At 36.2% G+C, this 19,030-nt stretch overlaps 1 protein-coding gene across 1 annotated transcript in view; it reads right to left on the minus strand.

The window, feature by feature from the left end:
- Positions 1 to 1,243: 1,243 nt before the first annotated feature.
- Positions 1,244 to 19,030, minus strand: part of ZNHIT6 (zinc finger HIT-type containing 6) — a 58,103-nt gene continuing 40,316 nt past the window's right edge. Inside the window, exons 9-10 of the mRNA XM_060024745.1 lie at positions 9,490 to 9,614; positions 1,244 to 5,106 (exon numbers count right to left, since the gene is read on the minus strand). Coding sequence (XP_059880728.1) covers positions 5,072 to 5,106; positions 9,490 to 9,614 — 160 coding nt within the window. The 3' untranslated portion in view covers positions 1,244 to 5,071. The remainder of the gene's footprint in view (positions 5,107 to 9,489; positions 9,615 to 19,030) is intronic.

Raw genomic sequence — 19,030 nt, forward strand, 5'->3', positions numbered from 1 at the left:
CAGCTCTCAGTTGGATTCACCACTGTACCAAGAATATGTTCCTTCCGCAGCTCAACATAAGGTCAACTCGACAATCATTAACAGCTATCTTTGTGTCCTTATGTCCTTTCCACATGGGTCCCCTTCACAATATAGTCCTGGACAGCCATGTTCCCTGAGGTCTGCTGTAACAGCTTTGAGCAGTGTTTAACTTAGCAGCGCACAATTCATAATGGACAATGAAACAGACTTGATGCTATTATGTTGGAATCCACTGAAAGAAACTGGTGCTAGCATTAACAGCTGGTTTCAAACTAACCGAAGTGATTGAAGTCTTTATACCCAAACCAGCAAAATATGTGAGTAACATGGATGAAAGACTCAAGAGAAGAACTAAACATGCTAGAAGAAACAGCCTGCTGTCCATCAACAAAGAGAAACCTCCAAGAAAAGCAGCTTCACAAACCATGAAAAAACTGTCCTACTTTTTCAAAAAATTCATTAAAGTAGCCGATTAAAATAATTATCCATTTTTAAGTGGCAGTAAACTGTAATATTCTCTCTAAATTATCATGAAACATAGGATGACTTCAGGATGGCTTGGTGACCTGGGCAGAGCCCACCTAGGAGGCCAATTAGCCTAATGGTTAAGGAAATGACCTCTGAAGCCCACTTGCCGTGGTTTAAATCATGGCTCGCCTAGTTACTTACATGTGACCCACCTGGTTTGGACCTTAATTTCCTTTCCCACATAAAATGGGGATGATGGTACTGTATTTTATTGACTCTAGAGCTCACATTTTAACATTCTTGACATCTTTAGGGTCTTAAAAAGGCTAGTGGCCAGGCCACAGTCATGATGTACCTGTCATTCATTGCTTGTGCATATGTGGGCTTAGCGGTTGATTCTGGTGGCACAAGTCAACATCAGCAACCCTTCAATATTGCATTCCACAGACCACCGTCCTAATAACCGTCCTAATAACAGTATAGTATTAGCATCAGCCAATCAGGAGATACACGCAGTGTGAACATAACTATGGGTTCTACATGGGAGGATCATAGCAATTACTGGTCAAGCTGGGTCTCAAAGGAGAGGGAGAGTATGCTCACGTGGAGAATATGAACAAGGAGAAAGGCACTTCAGGGGGAAAAAGGCTGGGACGTATATATGGTAACCTTTTTGTTGTTTTACAATACTGAAGTAAAGGGTGGAGATGAAAGAAAGAAATGGCTGCAATATTAGCTTGGGGCCAAGTCATGAAGAGTAAGCATTTGGTACTTTATTCAGTAAGAAAATAAAACCAGCAACAGCAGAGTTGTGTAGTAGCTCATCAAAGGCTAAAGGATGCATTCGGTTACGAAGTTCAAAATGAGTGCAGCCCACCACACTCCAATACGGAAAATGTTTACATTTTAGTTCATTTTAAAAAACATATGCACAGATACTTTACATAGCTTCCAGTTGACCAAAGTTGAAAGAAAATACTTTGTAATGAAGTACAGATCCCCAAAGGTTTATTTAAGGGCCTATTTTTATTTAAATAGCCTTAATTTTCTTTCTTTTTTTTTTTTTTGTGGTACGCGGGCCTCTCACTGTTGTGGTCCCTCCCATTGCGGAGCACAGGCTCCGGACGCGCAGGCTCAGCGGCCATGGCTCACAGGCCCAGCCGCTCCGCGGCATGTGGGATCCTCCCGGACCGGGGCACGAACTCGTGTCCCCTGCATCGGCAGGCAGACTCTCAACCACTACGCCACCAGGGAAGCCCTGGTCTTCATTTTTTGAAGGATTGTCCTCCAGTACAACTCTAATTTCAAAATCAGTATTTCTCAAATGTTCATGAAACTGGAAATTTCCAAATCCATGATGGAAACAGATTGGTGCTCTGTGCATCTGATCAAACCAGTAGCAACATAATGTCTAACACAAATGGGAAGCATTAAAAAAAATAAAAGCCCGTAATGGCAACTCAAAGCAGCAGTGGCATCAAATAGGAACTGAAATCTCTAGTTAAAGCCAATGAAGGTTTGCAGGTTAATTTTGAATTTTACTCCTTATGCTATTTCAAATCAGAAACCTCTTGCTACTCAAATTCAAGTAAGTGTGCAGTGTACATCTGTTTGTTACTTTTGTATTCTCAGGAACAACCTTTCGTCACCTGCTCCCTACACCTTCCCCTTTTCTGATAATTTTCCCTTCCTCTGGGGGAACTCCACATCAGCTCAGGAATGGAATGTGATCCAATCTGGGCAAAATAAAAGTTCTTACTCCAAATTTTACATAACTTGCTGCCAAGCTTTGGTTATGATGATGTAAGCTGAAACTGCCAACAGCTGTCACCTACCATCCTCATCTCACTGCTTCCCACCTCCAAGAGGGCATCCCCTGGAAAGTTTGCCTGGAAGAGAAAGTTTGCCTGGAAAGTTTGCCTGGAAGAGAAAACCAATCCAGGAAAAAAAAATCAGGGTCAAGTGTGGGGGCTGGAAAGATGGCTTCTTTGGTTCTTTGGATCCAGCCATGCCTGAATTTCCCAGTGTAGGAGCCAGTAAACTGCCCTTCATGCTGACACTAGTTTGAGTTGAGTTTCTGACACTTGCAATTGAAAGATGATTGGCTAATAATCAAAAGTATACAATATCTACCTGAAAATAAACAACACACTTTAATACAGTAATTTACGATTAAATAAAAGCAGAGTAGGCATCTTTACTTAATATTTAATGACTGATATGAAATCAGGTACAACACACTGTATATGCCAACCAAATTACACAAAATGTATAAAGGAAATTGTTGGCCTCATAGTTATGTGTTTAACATTTCACTATACATTGTGAAATCTGAATCCCATCACTTGCTACAGAGAAACAAATTGGCTCAACTACACTTAGGAATCTTAAATAGTCTAGTAACTCTCTTTAATTCATATTTATAATATGAACAGGTGCAAGTTTTGTTTACTGTAAATTTATGGTTATTAATCCCATATGTAATAATTAGCAATTACGAAAGGCCTACCTTCCCTTTGAAATCATTGTTTAAAAGATAAAGAAGGCCAGGTGGAACTTTTCTCCTTTTAAAATGTGGTTCGTGAACAAAATGCAGGATGTTGAACTTAACATGGGTCAGGGAGTTTGTTTATGCATCAGAATTTGTCAGGAATCCAAAATGGTGAAGGCCTCTAAAAAAGAAATTGGGTTGTAATACTACAAACTTCTAGGGCTCTCAGTGAATTATTCCAATTCACCCCCTCCAAGCAGTTGACATGGTTATTCACTACAACACATGTTTATTGTAAATCCTGTGGGAATAAATGTGCATATTAATCAAATGAGTTGATAGTTATGTCAAGGGAACTCTGCTAGTTAAATTCTTTCCTAAGGAATAGACTATAATAATTTAAAGTCTAATAGAATTCTAGACAATAGGGATGGTAAAGATGCATTAGATCATGTAGGGGTTTTTCCCTTTCTTTTTCCACCTGGGTGGGGGGAGGGAAAGTACAGGATAAATCCTTTGATTTTTGTCCAGTTTTCAATTTAAATTCTAAACGGGATGGAACTCAACACTTTTCTTGGAAATGAGACTACATCATAACAGATTTCACTGTCAGGAAATTCCTCTCCACCCTGATATTCAGATCACATGTTCTTTTTGTGTTCTTTATCCCACTTTTCCCAATAACAATTCTATGACACATTTGATTCAATTCATTCTCTTTCTTGCCTGTCTCAAGAAGACAAACTTCACTGTTAAATTTTGAATTCCCATTTCATCGTCTCTCCAGTAATACTGTGCAAAACATAATTCTACACAAAGTTTTTGCTATATGAGGAGAAGATTCCTGAAGCTGCTTTGGGAAATATATATATTTCTCAAATGGCAATGCCTTACTGTCTATGAATCACATTTCCACTATCACTTTTATACCAAGGGTCTTTGTGCCACTATTGTCTTTAGAGGCTCTTCTCATATATATGTACACCAAGTTACATATATCTGTGTTCTAAAAGTTTCTCTTATGCTCATGTTCTCATTATCTTTTCATATTTCTAATCTTTCCAATTCTCTTTAATACCTCTGGTTTCCTTTTGGTCTAAAACTTATTCTAATTGTAAACTAAAAACGAATTTCACTAATGTCCAATTTTGTCATTGTTTTTTTAACCATTAAGTGCACAGATGCAATACAGATGTAATAATCTTTTATAGTCATATTGCAATTTCATAACTGTATAAATTCCAATAAAACTAGGAAACTTTAATTTTAATATGTGAGATCATAATGTATAAAGAGCTGTCATAAGGTATAAATTAAGTCATGTATATACATAAATACACACATACATTCCAGTAACACTTTGATGAGTTCCAAGTGTTTTTTCTTTAGTTATTGCTAGATGTTTCAAAACACAGCATAAAACTGCTCATCACAACACCCTGTGTGGTAATGACAAGAGTAGAGTGGGAATGGGATGAAAGGCACAGAATTCATAGTAAGACACAGCTCACTGTGTGAACAAGTAAAGCCAAATTCATGAGCACTGATGGTTCAAACAGTGTGGAGCCACTGATTTTCTGAAATGAATATAAGAAATAGCAGTTCATAGTATTTAGACAACCTTTTACAAAGGACATCATACTGGGTGCTACCCCAGTATAAAAGACTCATCCAGCTGTCTCAAGAGGTTAAGTTACATATAATCCCAAAGACAAGAATAGGCAAATGATGGACCAGTCCTCCTGTGGCTAGATGGTCTGCCACATGGCCTTTCTGTTTAGTGAGGTTCCACTAAAGAGAACACCAACTTTGTGGCTGACACAGGTGATCCTTGGGTTTGGTGTTGCATCAAACTAACAAATAAAAAAAATTTCGGCCTACAGAATGAAGCATATTAAAGCCTGTGCCTTACGAGTCAATTCAAGAGGCTAGAAAATACATTAAATTTTTTTTTTTCAAGACTGTTTAATTACTTTTCAGAGAAACAAAAGATTCCAACCACTAAGCGACAATACCCCCAAATCTTCCAACAAGGTCCTCTGCAATTGTCTGGGAATTTTCATGTTCTTCCTCCAAAAGAAGTGCTCAATTTTAATTGCCAATGTTCTTAGTAGATTCACCTTTCACTGAAAAAAATAAGTAAACATACAGTCAAGTGTTTATGCTGTTTCTGTTTAGCCTGTTCTGTTTTCCCCTCTTCTCTCCTCCCTTCTGATGCATACCAACAGCACCGCTCATGGTGACAGACAAACCATGTCATGTCCCAGGCAGCTGGGATATACAATCCTGGCCACAATAAATAGAGAAATGATGTCTGAAAGTGGCAATTATATTTTGTGAGGTAACATCCTTCCTGACTCTGTGGAAGACTTGGGAATGGTCACTTCTCAGTGTGGGTAGGATCCAATACTTTTGCCACTGAATAGACCACTATTATCACAGAGGCTGGCCAAGTGTGGTTGGAATAAATTTTTTCCATGATTTTTTTTAAACTTAAAATTGAGGGTCAGTATATGTTGAGTGAATGTGGGCTGACAGAAGACTAGCTAATCTCCATCTCCTTCTTTTCACAGGAAAGAAGACGCAGAGCAGAAATGGAACTCCTTTAAAGGAGCTGCCTTGACTACAGCAAGACTATGATTCACTAACTAAACTGAGAGTTCCTTGAGGATAGACACTGGACCTTTCTTTCCTATATCTATCCCCGCCAGGGTAGCATGTATGCTGAATCAATATAACTGTAAGTTACACCAAATTTTAGGTTTCTTTTTTCAATTTGAAAAATGAGAAGCAGAGTAACCGCACCACTTACTTCACTGTATAGTGAAGCTAAAAGGAAATAACACATAAACACTTTGAAAATTGTTAAGGTTAAAATAGAGATCATTTTGCTTGAGGCTTATAGCCCTTTATCTCCATTGTGTAGATAAAGAAAATAGAGCTCAGAGAAGCAGAGTGAATGCCAAGGACCCAGCTAATAAGAGCTGATGCCAGAACCATAAACTTGGATCTTGCCTCATATTCCAGTTGCCAAGTTCCTTGGGGTATGCCGATGGTACCTAGATGTACAATTGTACCAGCAACCAAACTGGTGTCCATTGAGTCCTTTTTAAGAGGAAGGTACTGAAATAGGTTCTATCCAAGATATGGTCCTGATCCTTGTGGAATTTCATAAACTCTAGCAGAGTCCTTCAAGTATCTCCACGATATTACAAGTTAGTTGTTTTCTCCTCTGGCTTTCTCTGCACTGAAACCATGATAGAACCTATTGCACTGTGGCATTTACATGTGCGTTCTTGTGCCTAAACTCCATCCCCATCCCACTGCCACACACACACACACACACACACACACACACACACACACACACACTGAAAGAGAAAGGAAGAAAAAGAGGGGGTAAGCAGGAGTGAGGGAGGAGAGAGGAAGAATGGATGAAAGGATTTATTGGCCCAAGAAGAGATTGAAGTGGGAATTCCCTGGCAGTCCAGTGGTTAGGACTCCATGCTCTCACTGCCAAGGGCCCGGGTTCGATCCCTGGTCAGGGAACTAAAATCCCACAAGCTGCATGGAGTGGCCAAAATCAAAAAAAGTTAAAAAAGAAGAGACTGATATGTAAGTAACTGCTATGCTACTATTTTCACTAATTCAAGTAATCATTTTTGGGTTGGACTCCTCAAAAGACAGAGATATTTTCCAATTTTGAGTTATATTAGAATAACGGAGACAAATATTTTGCTGGTATTTTTAAGTTAATGGGCTTTGTGCTGTTTGGCACTGCAGTTTGGGAAACACCTTTTCCTTTCGTGGCTTACTGAAGTTGCCCAGTTTTCTTCTTTTGATGGAACTCCATTCTTTTTTCCTTAGACTGAAATGTAGGATGCTTTTATTGTGTCATTTAAATCTACTAGCTAACTTTGGCAAACAAGGACCTGTGAGACAAGTAACACCATTCTGAGCACCTCCCACTGGATTGATACAAGGTGGGTGAGCAGCTCTCTACACTCTACACCTAGTGGGCTACCTTAACTGCTTAACCTTTTCCAGTCAACCCTTTTCGTTCTGTAAAAAGCAAAAAGCAAGCAAACAAAACTTGTCTATTGCCCATCAGAAAAGGCAGACTTTTGAAAAAATAAACTATGGCAATCTAGACTTATAACAAACATTATAATAATCATCAAGTGTGAAAAACAACTGAATCCCAGTCCAGAAACACATTTTTCCCAAACTAGAAGAGAGACACCTTTGCTATGAACTCAAGATCAAAATCCAACATTTTTGCCTCTGGAGAGAGAAAGAATTTCAAGGCTTTCCAAAGAAAATGCCCTGTTCTTATATAACCCTCCCCCTGCATTAAGGGACCACCCTGCAGAACATCCAACGCTGTGGGAATGTACAAAGAAACAGACAACTTGAAGTGCTTACACAAAGAAAAGCATCTACAGGAAGGCCTGGCATTATTTTTAAAGTGTGTGTATTTATGTGACAACACAGATATGGTCCTTAAAATCCTGCTAGATCCTCTTTGGTTCTTTGCTTCAGCAGCCCTAAATGATCTTCTATACTGAAAGCACGAGTCACTTGAGCTTCCGGTAAATAAGCCAAACATCGTATACCCACCAAAAAATAGCAAATTTTACTTCATAAGGTTCCAAGTACACTACAAAAGTAGCCTTTTCTTTTTGCTTCATGACAGGAAGCCTTACTTCAATGTGCATTCCTAAACAAGGTGAAAGAGGAACTGTGTGTGCTGTGGTTATTTACACAGACAATGTTTGCTCTGGCTAGTAACCCACATTACTAAACAACTTTCCCTGAAACCAACATTGAGAGAGAGAGAGCTATGTGAATTATATTAAGGAAAAAGTAAGGTTTTACACAGCTTTAAAAAAAAGTGAAATTGGTCATTTAGAACTGAAATTTCTAACTTAATTTGAGAAAATAAAAATGGATGTTCTCAAATTTTAAAAAATATAAAGTCAAGAATTAAGCTAGGCTTCCCTGGTGGCACAGTGGTTAAGAATCTGTCTGCCAATGCAAGGGACACAGGTTTGAGCCCTGGCCCGGGAAGATCCCACATGCCGCGGAGCAACTAAGCCCGTGCTCCACAACTACTGAGCCTGAGCTCTAGCGCCCGCAAGCCACAACTACTGAGCCCACGTGCCACAACCACTGAAGCCTGTGCACCTAGAGCCCGTGCTCCGCAACAAGAGAAGCCACAACGAGAAGCCCGCGTACCGCAATGAAGAGTAGCCCCCGCTCACCGCAACTAGAGAAAGCCCGTGCGCAGCAATGAAGACCCAACACAGCCAAAAAAAAATCAATTGATTCTAAATGTTTAAAAAAAAAAAAAGAATTAACCTAAAGATTTAGAGACATATAATTGATTATTAGAAACTTTGTGTGTGCCAATTAAAAATCTGGTTTCACATTGTGGCACTGACAAAGTTTTGGCCACTTAGGGAAAAAAAGTAATTCTCCTATTAACTTTCACAAAGAAAAAAAGCTATCATACACACATACAGAGAAGACCTTACAATAAAGGTCACTGCCTATTACAGTCCATAATGATGGTATAACAATAAAACCTGAACCACATATTTCAAAAGATATTTTAAAAAATAGAGTTCAATCCAATCCAAGGATTCTATGGCCCTCTGGTGTTTGTTACAATGAAACTTGTCCTGTACCTATAACTCTTAGCTGAAAGTGCTATCTAATGGTTTTGAATTAAGTAAGTAGCTCTCTCTCTTTTTAGAAGTAATTTTAAAATTTTATTCATCCTCTAGAATTTACATACTGAAACATAATTAACTTAATCAGTAAATGCAGATATGGGTAAGTCACTTTATACACTAACATTTTACATATACCGTTTCTGGTTTTAATAAATTCTCCCAATTCCACTACTCACCAAAGAGGGGAAAGTATCTACTTTTAAGGAATCACTAAAATGCCAAGGAATACAGCCAAGGAAACAAAATCAGAGAAAGTAAAACCAGTCGGTTTAAAAGAAAAGGAGATAAAGGGTCAAGGCAATGGCACCAGCTTATTCTAAATGCAGTCCAAACTTTAAACACAATGTCCCTTGAAACATTTCCCTTTTCTATAAGGCAGAACACTAAAAATGTTTATAATCTCTCATTTTAGGAATCTCTAAAGAGTTTTAATTAGGGCGTAAATTTATCTGATCATAGGCAGACTGTTACTTGAAGACTATTACCTTAAAAAAAGACAAAAACACACAAAACTCCCTAAAGGCGAAGTATATCCTTTTACAGCCAGACATTCAAACCGATTCATTCATTTTAAGTTGATAAAAGCTTACATGCTCTGAAACAGAATAGAAGCAACAGCTCAACCATATGGTTCTTTACAGTATTATCTGTAGTTACAGAGTAAATTCAGTTAGGTGTGTAAGTACAGTGGGAAAATATATAAAGACAATAATGTAATTGCTTCAGTTCACTAGAGTTATTTAAGCATTACAGGAACAAATTTACACTTACCTTGGTGAAGAACTTCCATGTCATTACTGTATTCTTTTAATACCACATGTAATGTTGGGTACTCAATGATCACTTTGTTCCTCAAATTGTCAAGGAGACTTTTGTCAGGATCCATTTCATAATATCTTATAGTAAAAAAGCAAAACCAAAAAATACCATTTTATTTGAAATTACTTGTAAATAAAATATGAGTCCCTTACATTAAAAAATTTAAATGATGATGACATTAATCCAACAGTTATTTCCTTATAATATAGTAACTTTACCAAAATAATCAGGTAAAAGAGCTATTATTATAGAGGTCCTAAAGCTAAATCAAAAGTATATGAAATAATTTGACATTAGGAAAGCTCTAGAACAAGTCATTCATTTTCATATCAATAAGGGATAAAGGCTAACTTTTATAAAATATCTATATTTGATGTGTCATGAATTTTTCTTGGATAAAATATTGACTAGCTAAAAATTCAAATTCCTCAAATACATTTAGTTTGAGTCTTAAAAGAAAACCAAACAACTATCCCATGATAGTTCCTAGTAATATATGGTGCTAAAATGGCTACAAAATACTTTTGTAAAAACTTAATTCTAAATTATAAATACTTTCTGGAAATATATATTACCATATAATTAAATTTTGCTTTCCTTTATTTTGAAATTAAAAAAAACAGGTTTGAATTTATGAATGAGGTAAAAGCACAAAATTTAAGAAATATGGAGTTCATTTGTCATGGTATCATGACATAACCAGTAAATGTGTCACAGGTAATTAGATGGTAATACTCCTTAAAGTATGAAATTCTCAAGTCATTACTTAAAAAAAAAAAATTTTTTTTTTTTAGTTGATTAAAGTTGCATGCCCCTAGCATTCTCCCTTGCTTGTTTTCTGAGGTAGGAATAAAGGGGTGGAATTTCAGCTAGCTCACTAGGAGCTGCATAAGGGAATGTGTTAGCAAGTGACTATCATGTCACAACAAAGAGGAGAAAGTAGAGAACACCTTCACCAGAGTAGTGCAGAAGTTCTCCAACTTTTTTTCTCCATCTCCACCAATGACAGGTGATATTCACATACAAAACATACATCCCAAGGGATACCAGGCCTGACAGCTGGAACTCCATCCCTTCCCCTTCCACTCAAGAAAGTACACTGGAATACCAGTCAGTGATCAAGAGTGAGGTTACCATCGGGATACATTTGAATCTGCTGTAATTTTAAGAGTAAATCATACAAACTTTGATATTTCTTAATTAGTGACAAATTATTTGCACCATACCTTGCAGCTGACTCAGACATGCAGCACACTTACTAAGAACTCTTGGTATAGTGATTTCTCTGTGTTCTAAGTCTGTCCTGTGCAATATTTTTCCAATAAGGGAAAGCAGAAGTGCTTAACAAAGTGCAAAGCCGAGCCCATTATAAAAACTGATTTCTTTTTAAGAAGTGGGTGACAAGTGAGAGGACTTGTAAAACCAAAACTTTACTCCTGTTTGCCTGACCACATGCCCCACTCCTGGAATTAAATTCTTCATTTTAGAATCATAGAATATTTTTTATGTGGAAAAGAAACTTGAAATGCAAAATATTCAGTTTTCCTAAACCAGCCACCCTCGTGCCCATAGGCCACAGAGTGCATACATTCTTTTCCCTGTGTAATATAATACAGATGTGCTTACAATACTTTAAAAGTGTTCTTCCAGCATTCAAGGATTAAATGCATCACATTTTTTACACATTATTTCCCTTTGAAAGAAGCAGTGTTTTTTAAAAAGTTAGCAGTGATTATACAAAAAAGAGAGGCTGAATTAGATATAAAAGTATAAAATTAACTTATAAAGTAAAATATAAAGTGGATATAACTAAATTTTTCTCAAGAGAAAGCAAGACTTGAATTTTCAAATAGGAACTTTTCAAGTGGTAGCCTACAAACACTTGTAGCAACTTATCTTCTGTGCATTTTAACTGAATCATAAGGCTTCTATTAAGAGACATTTCCCAAATCAGGGAATGTTTTCTATCAACACTTATTTCATTTTTTTCGTAAATAATTTTCAGTATATACCTAATGTTTTAGGCATTTTGTTTCTTTTTAAAATATTAAATCTTCGTTAAGCTTCTCTAGATTTCCAAAGCTGAAACAATTAAAAAAAAAAAAAAGAATTCTTCAAAAGCCACATGGTAATCAGAACCTAATATTAATGCTGATATAATACAAAATATGATCCCAGCAGAGGAACATTCAGAGATTCTTAAAAATTACCATGTAATAAGTTATACATTATTTCAATCTTAAAACTATAATTAATTACACTTGTTTTATTAATAAAATTGGTCCCTATTTTATGTGCCATGCAGGCTCTGTACAAGGTATTTAGAATGTAAAGATTTATATAAGAATTTATAATGAATTACTTTAAAATATTTCACTCAAATGCAGTGAAAATCTGGTATGTTGTGTGGTTTTAATGGGAACCACTGAATTTTATTTAGTGTTTACCTGAAGATGTTGTAAACTTCTAATCACAGCAATATTGCTATTGAGTGTCAATAAGCTTCAAGGCCTCAGCTTTCCAGTCTGTCACTTAAAACAGGTCAGACTTCACTAGATTATTTTTATATGAAATTCTGAATTTCTTTTTCTACTAGGAGTGGTTACTCTTAGGCTACCATTAATATTTGCCAGTAATTAAGAAGTAAATTATGTAAACTGTTTTATAAAGAAAGGCTATTAAACACAGATGGGGTAACATTGTGTGGACATAGGGTTTAGTTAAAGGAAGCAGTAACTTTTAGTGGTTGCTTGGGTTTGGAGTCTAACACCGAGTTAAAGTCCTGGCTCCATCACTTACTGGTCTGCGATTCTGGACAAGTTACTTAACTTCTCTAGTTCCTAGTTTCCATGCTTGAAAGTGGAGATAACAGCAGTATCATTTCAGAGAGTTATTATGAGAGCTAAATGATAAAACACAGAAACTGTTAGCTCATTTACTTAAGCCATGAACACAGTTTTACAGTTGTATTTACCTAAAATAACAACGCATTCTTACAGAAACTTTAGTTCAGGACAAAGTCACTGAACTTCTTCAGTAACAAAGAATGGCACTTCTTATGTAAGCACTGAAACACTTATTTGCCTTTTTATGCATTTTGCATTTTAAACGTAGCCTTACAACTTTCCGTATAACTTTCATTTTTTTATTATTTTATATTACATTTACTTCCAAGAGGCTACAACTACGTTGAATCCTCCTTGTTTCCATTATCTTGAGGCAAGGTGTAGAGTCCAGCCTGGCATTGCCCAAAACATTTAGGTGTTAGCTCCTCTGCAAGTCATTAAGTCACTGAATCCTAAGGGGCAGCTTCATCTATTTTTGAAATTTTCAGGAACTCTGGTGTTCCCATTAGTAAAAGGGCTCTGCTACCGCAAGACAAACTACTTGGGTTTGAAAGAATTAAGATACCAACATTTGTCTTTTATTTTACCCTTAGGGACCCTCTCAGACATTTCCTCTTGTTATTTCACTTGCTTTACTCTCACAGGCTCACTAGCTGACCCTGCTCCAGGCAGCTTCACAGGGGCATTGTAAGGGCAGCATAGCTCAGTAGGCTAAACAGGTGTTTACAGTGTTTGACATCATACAAATAAAAGTTGTCTTGATACTCAAGGGTATGCTTTTAATCTTGGCTCTGTTACTAACTTTCAAAGAAACTGGCCAAGTTCTTGAACTTCTTTCTCTGCACTTCATTAGCAAATTAGGATTTATTTTTTAACTTCCCATAACTCAAAAGGAGACAGAGAATAATAAAAAAAAAGGAGTCACAAACCATTCTATTTGCCACCTGATCACTGGCACCCCTTAGATCATCTCCCCTTCTATCCCCTAATAAAATACTTAAACTAAATTTGAATTTTCTCCAAATTTAACAATCTAATAGCAATCCGTAGGCCACAGAATTTTTTCCACTATAAAATAAGGTCATCTGATGAGGTGATCATCAAGATCCCTCCAGCTCTAAAATTGTACAAGTTTTGATATTTGTCTGCCAAAGGCAGCACTTAACCAATATTCCTAATAGTCATTTGTATTTATTTCTTAACTTAGGTTTCTAGGTTAAAAGTGCAACTAACTGATTCCAAACGTACACAGTTGAATCTCTTGCTGTTTAAAAAACTTAACCTTAATATAAATCAGTTTACTGTTATCCGATAGCTAAACATTTATAAAGTATGGCTCATCTTGGTATTAACTGAATTCAGTAAGGTTCCTGAATGTATTATAAACTACATGTTTTAGATTCATACTTATCAAATTCCTTTAAAATAAGTAATTTAAAAGTACTAAACTTATTTTAATAGAGCAGAAAGAGAACAGATTAAGTGAACAAACTAGCTTTTAAAATCCAAATGAAAAGGAAGAAAGAAACCAGATTGTTAATGAAGACCCAGAATAGGAGAAAAAAGATACATACATTCAAACTAAAACATATAAAACCAAACTAAGTACAGGGGTCAGAGAGTTTTTTAACTCTTCTGTTTACAAGTAAAAGGTATTATTTAAAATTTCTCCAAATACTCCTGTGTGACAGTTTTTGCAACTCAGACTGTCCACGTCACATTAGAAGTAGATTGTGTCAAAGTTAAATTTTTTCTTACCTAATTTCTCTAGTTTTCATATTAAAAAGATAACAGTAACTGAATTAGTGGTTTGCTGCACTTTGTTTTGGGACTTTTACGTAATTTATGTAAATGTGTAAACAAGGGCTCCACATACTTGACGTGGGGCACCAGTCATGAGTGGGGTAGCACAGACACATGCCTCCATTCAGAAAGCTCTACGGTCAGAAATGCGCTGGCAGACCATCCCGTCTATTGATGACAAAAGGTATGGGATGCCGTGAAATAAAGTGACTAATTACACATTTTAAAACATGCTTTAAAGAGGGCCTTACAAGGCTTTTGTTCTAGGTGCTATTTGTTCAGGCTTTCCTTATCTTCACTAGTAAGCTCAATTACTTTTAAATCCAGAAGGCTTGGGTTCCAATCTTATCACAGGTCCTTAGAAGCTGTGACTCCTCAAGGGTACTCAGTTTTCCTCATCAGTATAATGATGGAAAGGTTATCTACTCATCAGCTAGCTTGTAAAGATTAAATGTAACAGGTGAAAATGTTTCTAAAGTGTAACTTGCCAAACTGATATTAGTAATAAGACTTTATACTTCAAAGGTAATTTAGCACCTTTAGCAGGGAAATAACATACTTATCAGGGATTATCTTCATGATCTATATGATGGGCTAGTTAGTAGAAAAAGCATGAACTTTGAAGCCAAAAAGACCTGAGTCCAAATCCAGGCTTTGTAACTGTAGCTTGGTTTCTTTGGGCTAAGTCAATTTCTCAGAGCCTAAGATTCCTATCTTGTAAAGTAGAGATATAGTATGTACTTCATTAGAATTAATGCATGTGAAAATGTGAACAGCGCCTAGCTTCATTAATCAATCAATTCCTCAAATATTTATTTAGTGTCTACCATTACAGATAGTCTGCTAGGTAATGGAAGTTCATAGAAATAAACCCCACATTTTATTGGGAGTGCCAGTCAACAAACAAACTATCACATTTCATTGGGATAAGTGTCAGGATAGAAATCTAAAGCTAAGTAGATACTCAATAAACTTTCTTTCTTGTCCCTTATTCACCTCCAAATGTTCTTTCAAATATTATAGTGCCTATAATATCTAGGCACTTCATTTGCTAACTCTAGCTCTCCTCCTCCTTAATTGGTTCTTAAAATCCCTCCTCCTCCATGGATTTTCTCCTAATTAACATAGGAAATTTTAATTAGCCTTACTCTTGTTAACAAAACATATGCTTCCTCTGGTGCTAGACTAAATGCAGGAGTCTGATCAGTACAGACTCTTACATTTTCACTCTTTATTAGGAAGTATATCACTTTGGAAAATATGATCACGTTCCTCAGAAAAACTTTTGCTTAAATGTTAGTTAAATAGTTCATGAATTAACTACACCATAGAATTATATTATTTTAGAGTTACAAAGAACTTAATCTACTTTTTTTGTCTTCCAGGTGAGGGCACTGAAGCCCTGAGGAGTATCTTACTCAGGGTTGCTCAAGGAGATGCAGAGTTAGAACTGTAAAGCCAATCTTTTGAGTTCTTCACTCAACTCTTTGTTTGTTTGCTTATTCCTCGCTCAACACATATTTACTGAGGGAGGTCTACCATGTACCAGATGCTGTTCTAGGAACTGGGAATACAATGGTGAACTATTAGGTATTCACTAGAGATGAAAAGATGAAGGATTTCTAGGAAGAAAGTACCTATACAAGGTAGAGGATAAGGGAATACACATAGAATTCATACAGTTTTGGTACGTATAAATTTCAGTGAGAGGTCTGCTTGAAAAGGTGAAGCACTTTGGCTAAAATGAAGTATCTGAATCACCTAGAAATTTCAATTAATTATGTCATTACTCTCTCTGAAGAGTATACAAAGTTAGATATAAATTATTATGTAACATAACTAGAATGGATAAATTTAGTGGATTAAGTTGAGGGTTAAAATTTATTTTCCAAGTTTTTAGAGAAAACTCTCATTTTATATTTTACATAATTCCCTTAATCAATGATCAAAATAGTATATATTTGAAATGAGATCATTACTATGGAAATTGTAGTCTTTATAATCTGTTAAGAATTTGACCATCATATCACTTTGGATCTACTTTTCAGTACAGCCTCTCAAATTAAATTTCTCAAGTTCACAGCAGCTGAAACTTCACTCACCCAGCTCTGCCAACTGGTACAGCTTCAGCTTCCCTAGAGCTACCTAAGAGTAAACTTCCCTAGAGCTAAGTTTACAAGTCTTATCATAAAACTGCCTCAAGCAGAATGCCACATATGAAACCCATTCCATCACTGGACGTGTCATCTCTGAGATGATAAAAGTATTTAGCACCCTGCTCTACATATTTTCTTTATGTGTGCGGACATTCTTCAGGTTGATTCTAACATTTTCTAGTCCGTAAATGATCCCTTGCTTCCGTTGTTCTAGAGTCTATGTCCAAAATGTGGCCAAAAGTTAAAACCATTTTGAGCATGTACTCATCCTGATCTTGATTCTCACTTTGGAAAACAATCAATAATCCCAAAGAGGGATAACAAAGAACTGGGGTTGGGTTCCACATAATCTAAGAACATGCACTGTGGTCATTTATGGCGCTGAGTGGCATGTGCTATATTGCAAAGGCTTTGGAGACAGGTGGGCCTAGGTTTGGATCTAGGTTTTACCAGTTAGTAGTTACAAAGCTGCAGTCAGGGCTCTCTGTGCAACTAAGCATATTTATAATGTATAATGTATGTACAGTGTAACATAATTATAGTGTATATAAAATGCTTAACAAAGTACCTAAAATACAGTAGGAGATAATCAATAAGAGGGTGTCATTAGGACTTCCCTGGTGGTGCAGTGGTTAAGAATCTGCTTGTCAATGCAGGGGACAAGGGTTCGAGCCCTGGTCTGGGAAGATCCCACATGCCGTGGAGCAACTAAGCCCGCGTGCCACAACTACGGAGTCTGCGCTCTAGAGCCCATGACACAACTACTGAGCCTGTGTGCTACAACTACTGAAGCCTGTGTGCCTAGAGCCTGTGCTCTGCGACAAGAGAAGCCACCGCAGCAAGGAGCCTGCACACCACAACGAAGAAAGCCCGTGCACAGCAACGAAGACCCAACACAGCCAAAAATAAATAAATATATTAAAAAAAATATATATATATTAAAAAAGAGGGTGTCATTAATACTTATTATGTTCCATAAAGACATCCATCAGCCTCTAGATTTAACCCCGATTTTAAATCACCCTTGCAGCAAACATTTTTTTGTGTGTGTATTTGGCAAAACTTATTCAGGTTCTTCACACTTTCCTGCTTATACCTAACCAAAAATAATTTCAGAAAACAATGACACTTTTATAGATTTTAAAACAGACATCTGAAATTTCATTTAATTTCTTTACTCACAAGTTAAAATAGATATAAAGAACATAATTTATGGTATAGTGTAAATATTAATGGTTTAGAATGAAAATGTTACATCACTCTTATAAAAATTCACTAGAATCTAATAAGTAAAAGGGGAATGGTACCAGTATCATCAATTTAAAAACTGCACGAACAAGTTCTTCCTTAATAGTTAGAAATCTTATATAGTTTCCTTTTCTCCTTGATTGTATTTCCATTCCAATTCTCCACAGAATTTTATCCTAAATACTGATACATTTATGCTTGAAAATCTTTTACTTATAGCCCAATCACACTTCTCTGTAACAAAAATGTGTATGTAAGCTAAAAATTTAATTTTATTACCTATGACCTTAAGGCTTTAAATGTTAAAATTTCTTCTGGATTGAATAATTATTATTAGTACAAAACTGATCAAAACACAAATATATTACAAACATTTATAGTAAAACTTTACTGGAAATGCATTTCTTAATGTGATGGGTGAGTGCTGATGATGGCATCTTCTACTACATGCAAGTCTGTTTACAACTGACTCTTAGATTAAGTGATTTCCCGCATTTATCTCTGCAGAACTCATTGCTAGAATTAAATTCCAGAAGGAAAACAAAAGGAAGTTTAAGTAATCTCATCTAGAGAGCACACTGCTGTTATTCACTAACCCTTCCTTCATCACAGTTATTTTCAAGGGATCTAACTAAAAGGCAGAAATGGTCTCTGGCTATTTATATAAGACAAGGCATCTGAAAGTAGTTAATGCTGTTCTTAGAAATTCCGGAATTCCTTTAATGTTCTCTGACATATATTTAATTCTGTACCATTATTATCAAAATAATCTTAACTTCCAAGGTCTTCAGTTCTAATGGCAGGATATTTTTTTAAAAATCCTAACTTTTAACATATATATTATACATTTCCTATTTAGAGTATCTTTAAATATACTTTTCAATCATTCTCTGTAAGCCTGAAATAAGACTTAATTTTCTACTTCCAGTTCAATTAGGCAAAGGGTACAGACTAGTATCTTTAAGGATGTAGAAATTTGACTTCAAAAATTCATCCTAATATTAAATGACATATTTCTTTAAACAACTTCAACAACTCAACTGAATAAACATCTACCAAATATTTATTATATAGAAAACATGCTAGACACTTGTATGGGATTCAAAAATGTCCTCAAGGATTTTATCATCCTCGGCAGTGTTTCTCAAAGTGTGGTCTCAGGGATAACTTATATCAGGGTCCCTCAGGAGGCAGAGACTTTAACAAATGCAGGTTTCTGGGTACTAGGTAAGATTGACTAAACCAAAAACTCTGAGGGTGGGCTGAAAATCAACATTTTCATCTGTCCTAGGTAATTATGATGGACACTGAAATCTGAGAAGCAATGTTCTGAGAAAAGAAATACTGGTTAAATGATCAGTTGAAGAGATGCTTATGGTAAGGTAGCAAAATTGGCCAGTAGGGGTATGGGCTAGGTGAAAAGCAAGGAGGGACCTGGCA

The sequence above is a fragment of the Delphinus delphis genome, chromosome 1, assembly GCF_949987515.2.
Source record: "Delphinus delphis chromosome 1, mDelDel1.2, whole genome shotgun sequence".
NCBI classification, from domain to species: Eukaryota; Metazoa; Chordata; class Mammalia; order Artiodactyla; family Delphinidae; genus Delphinus; species Delphinus delphis.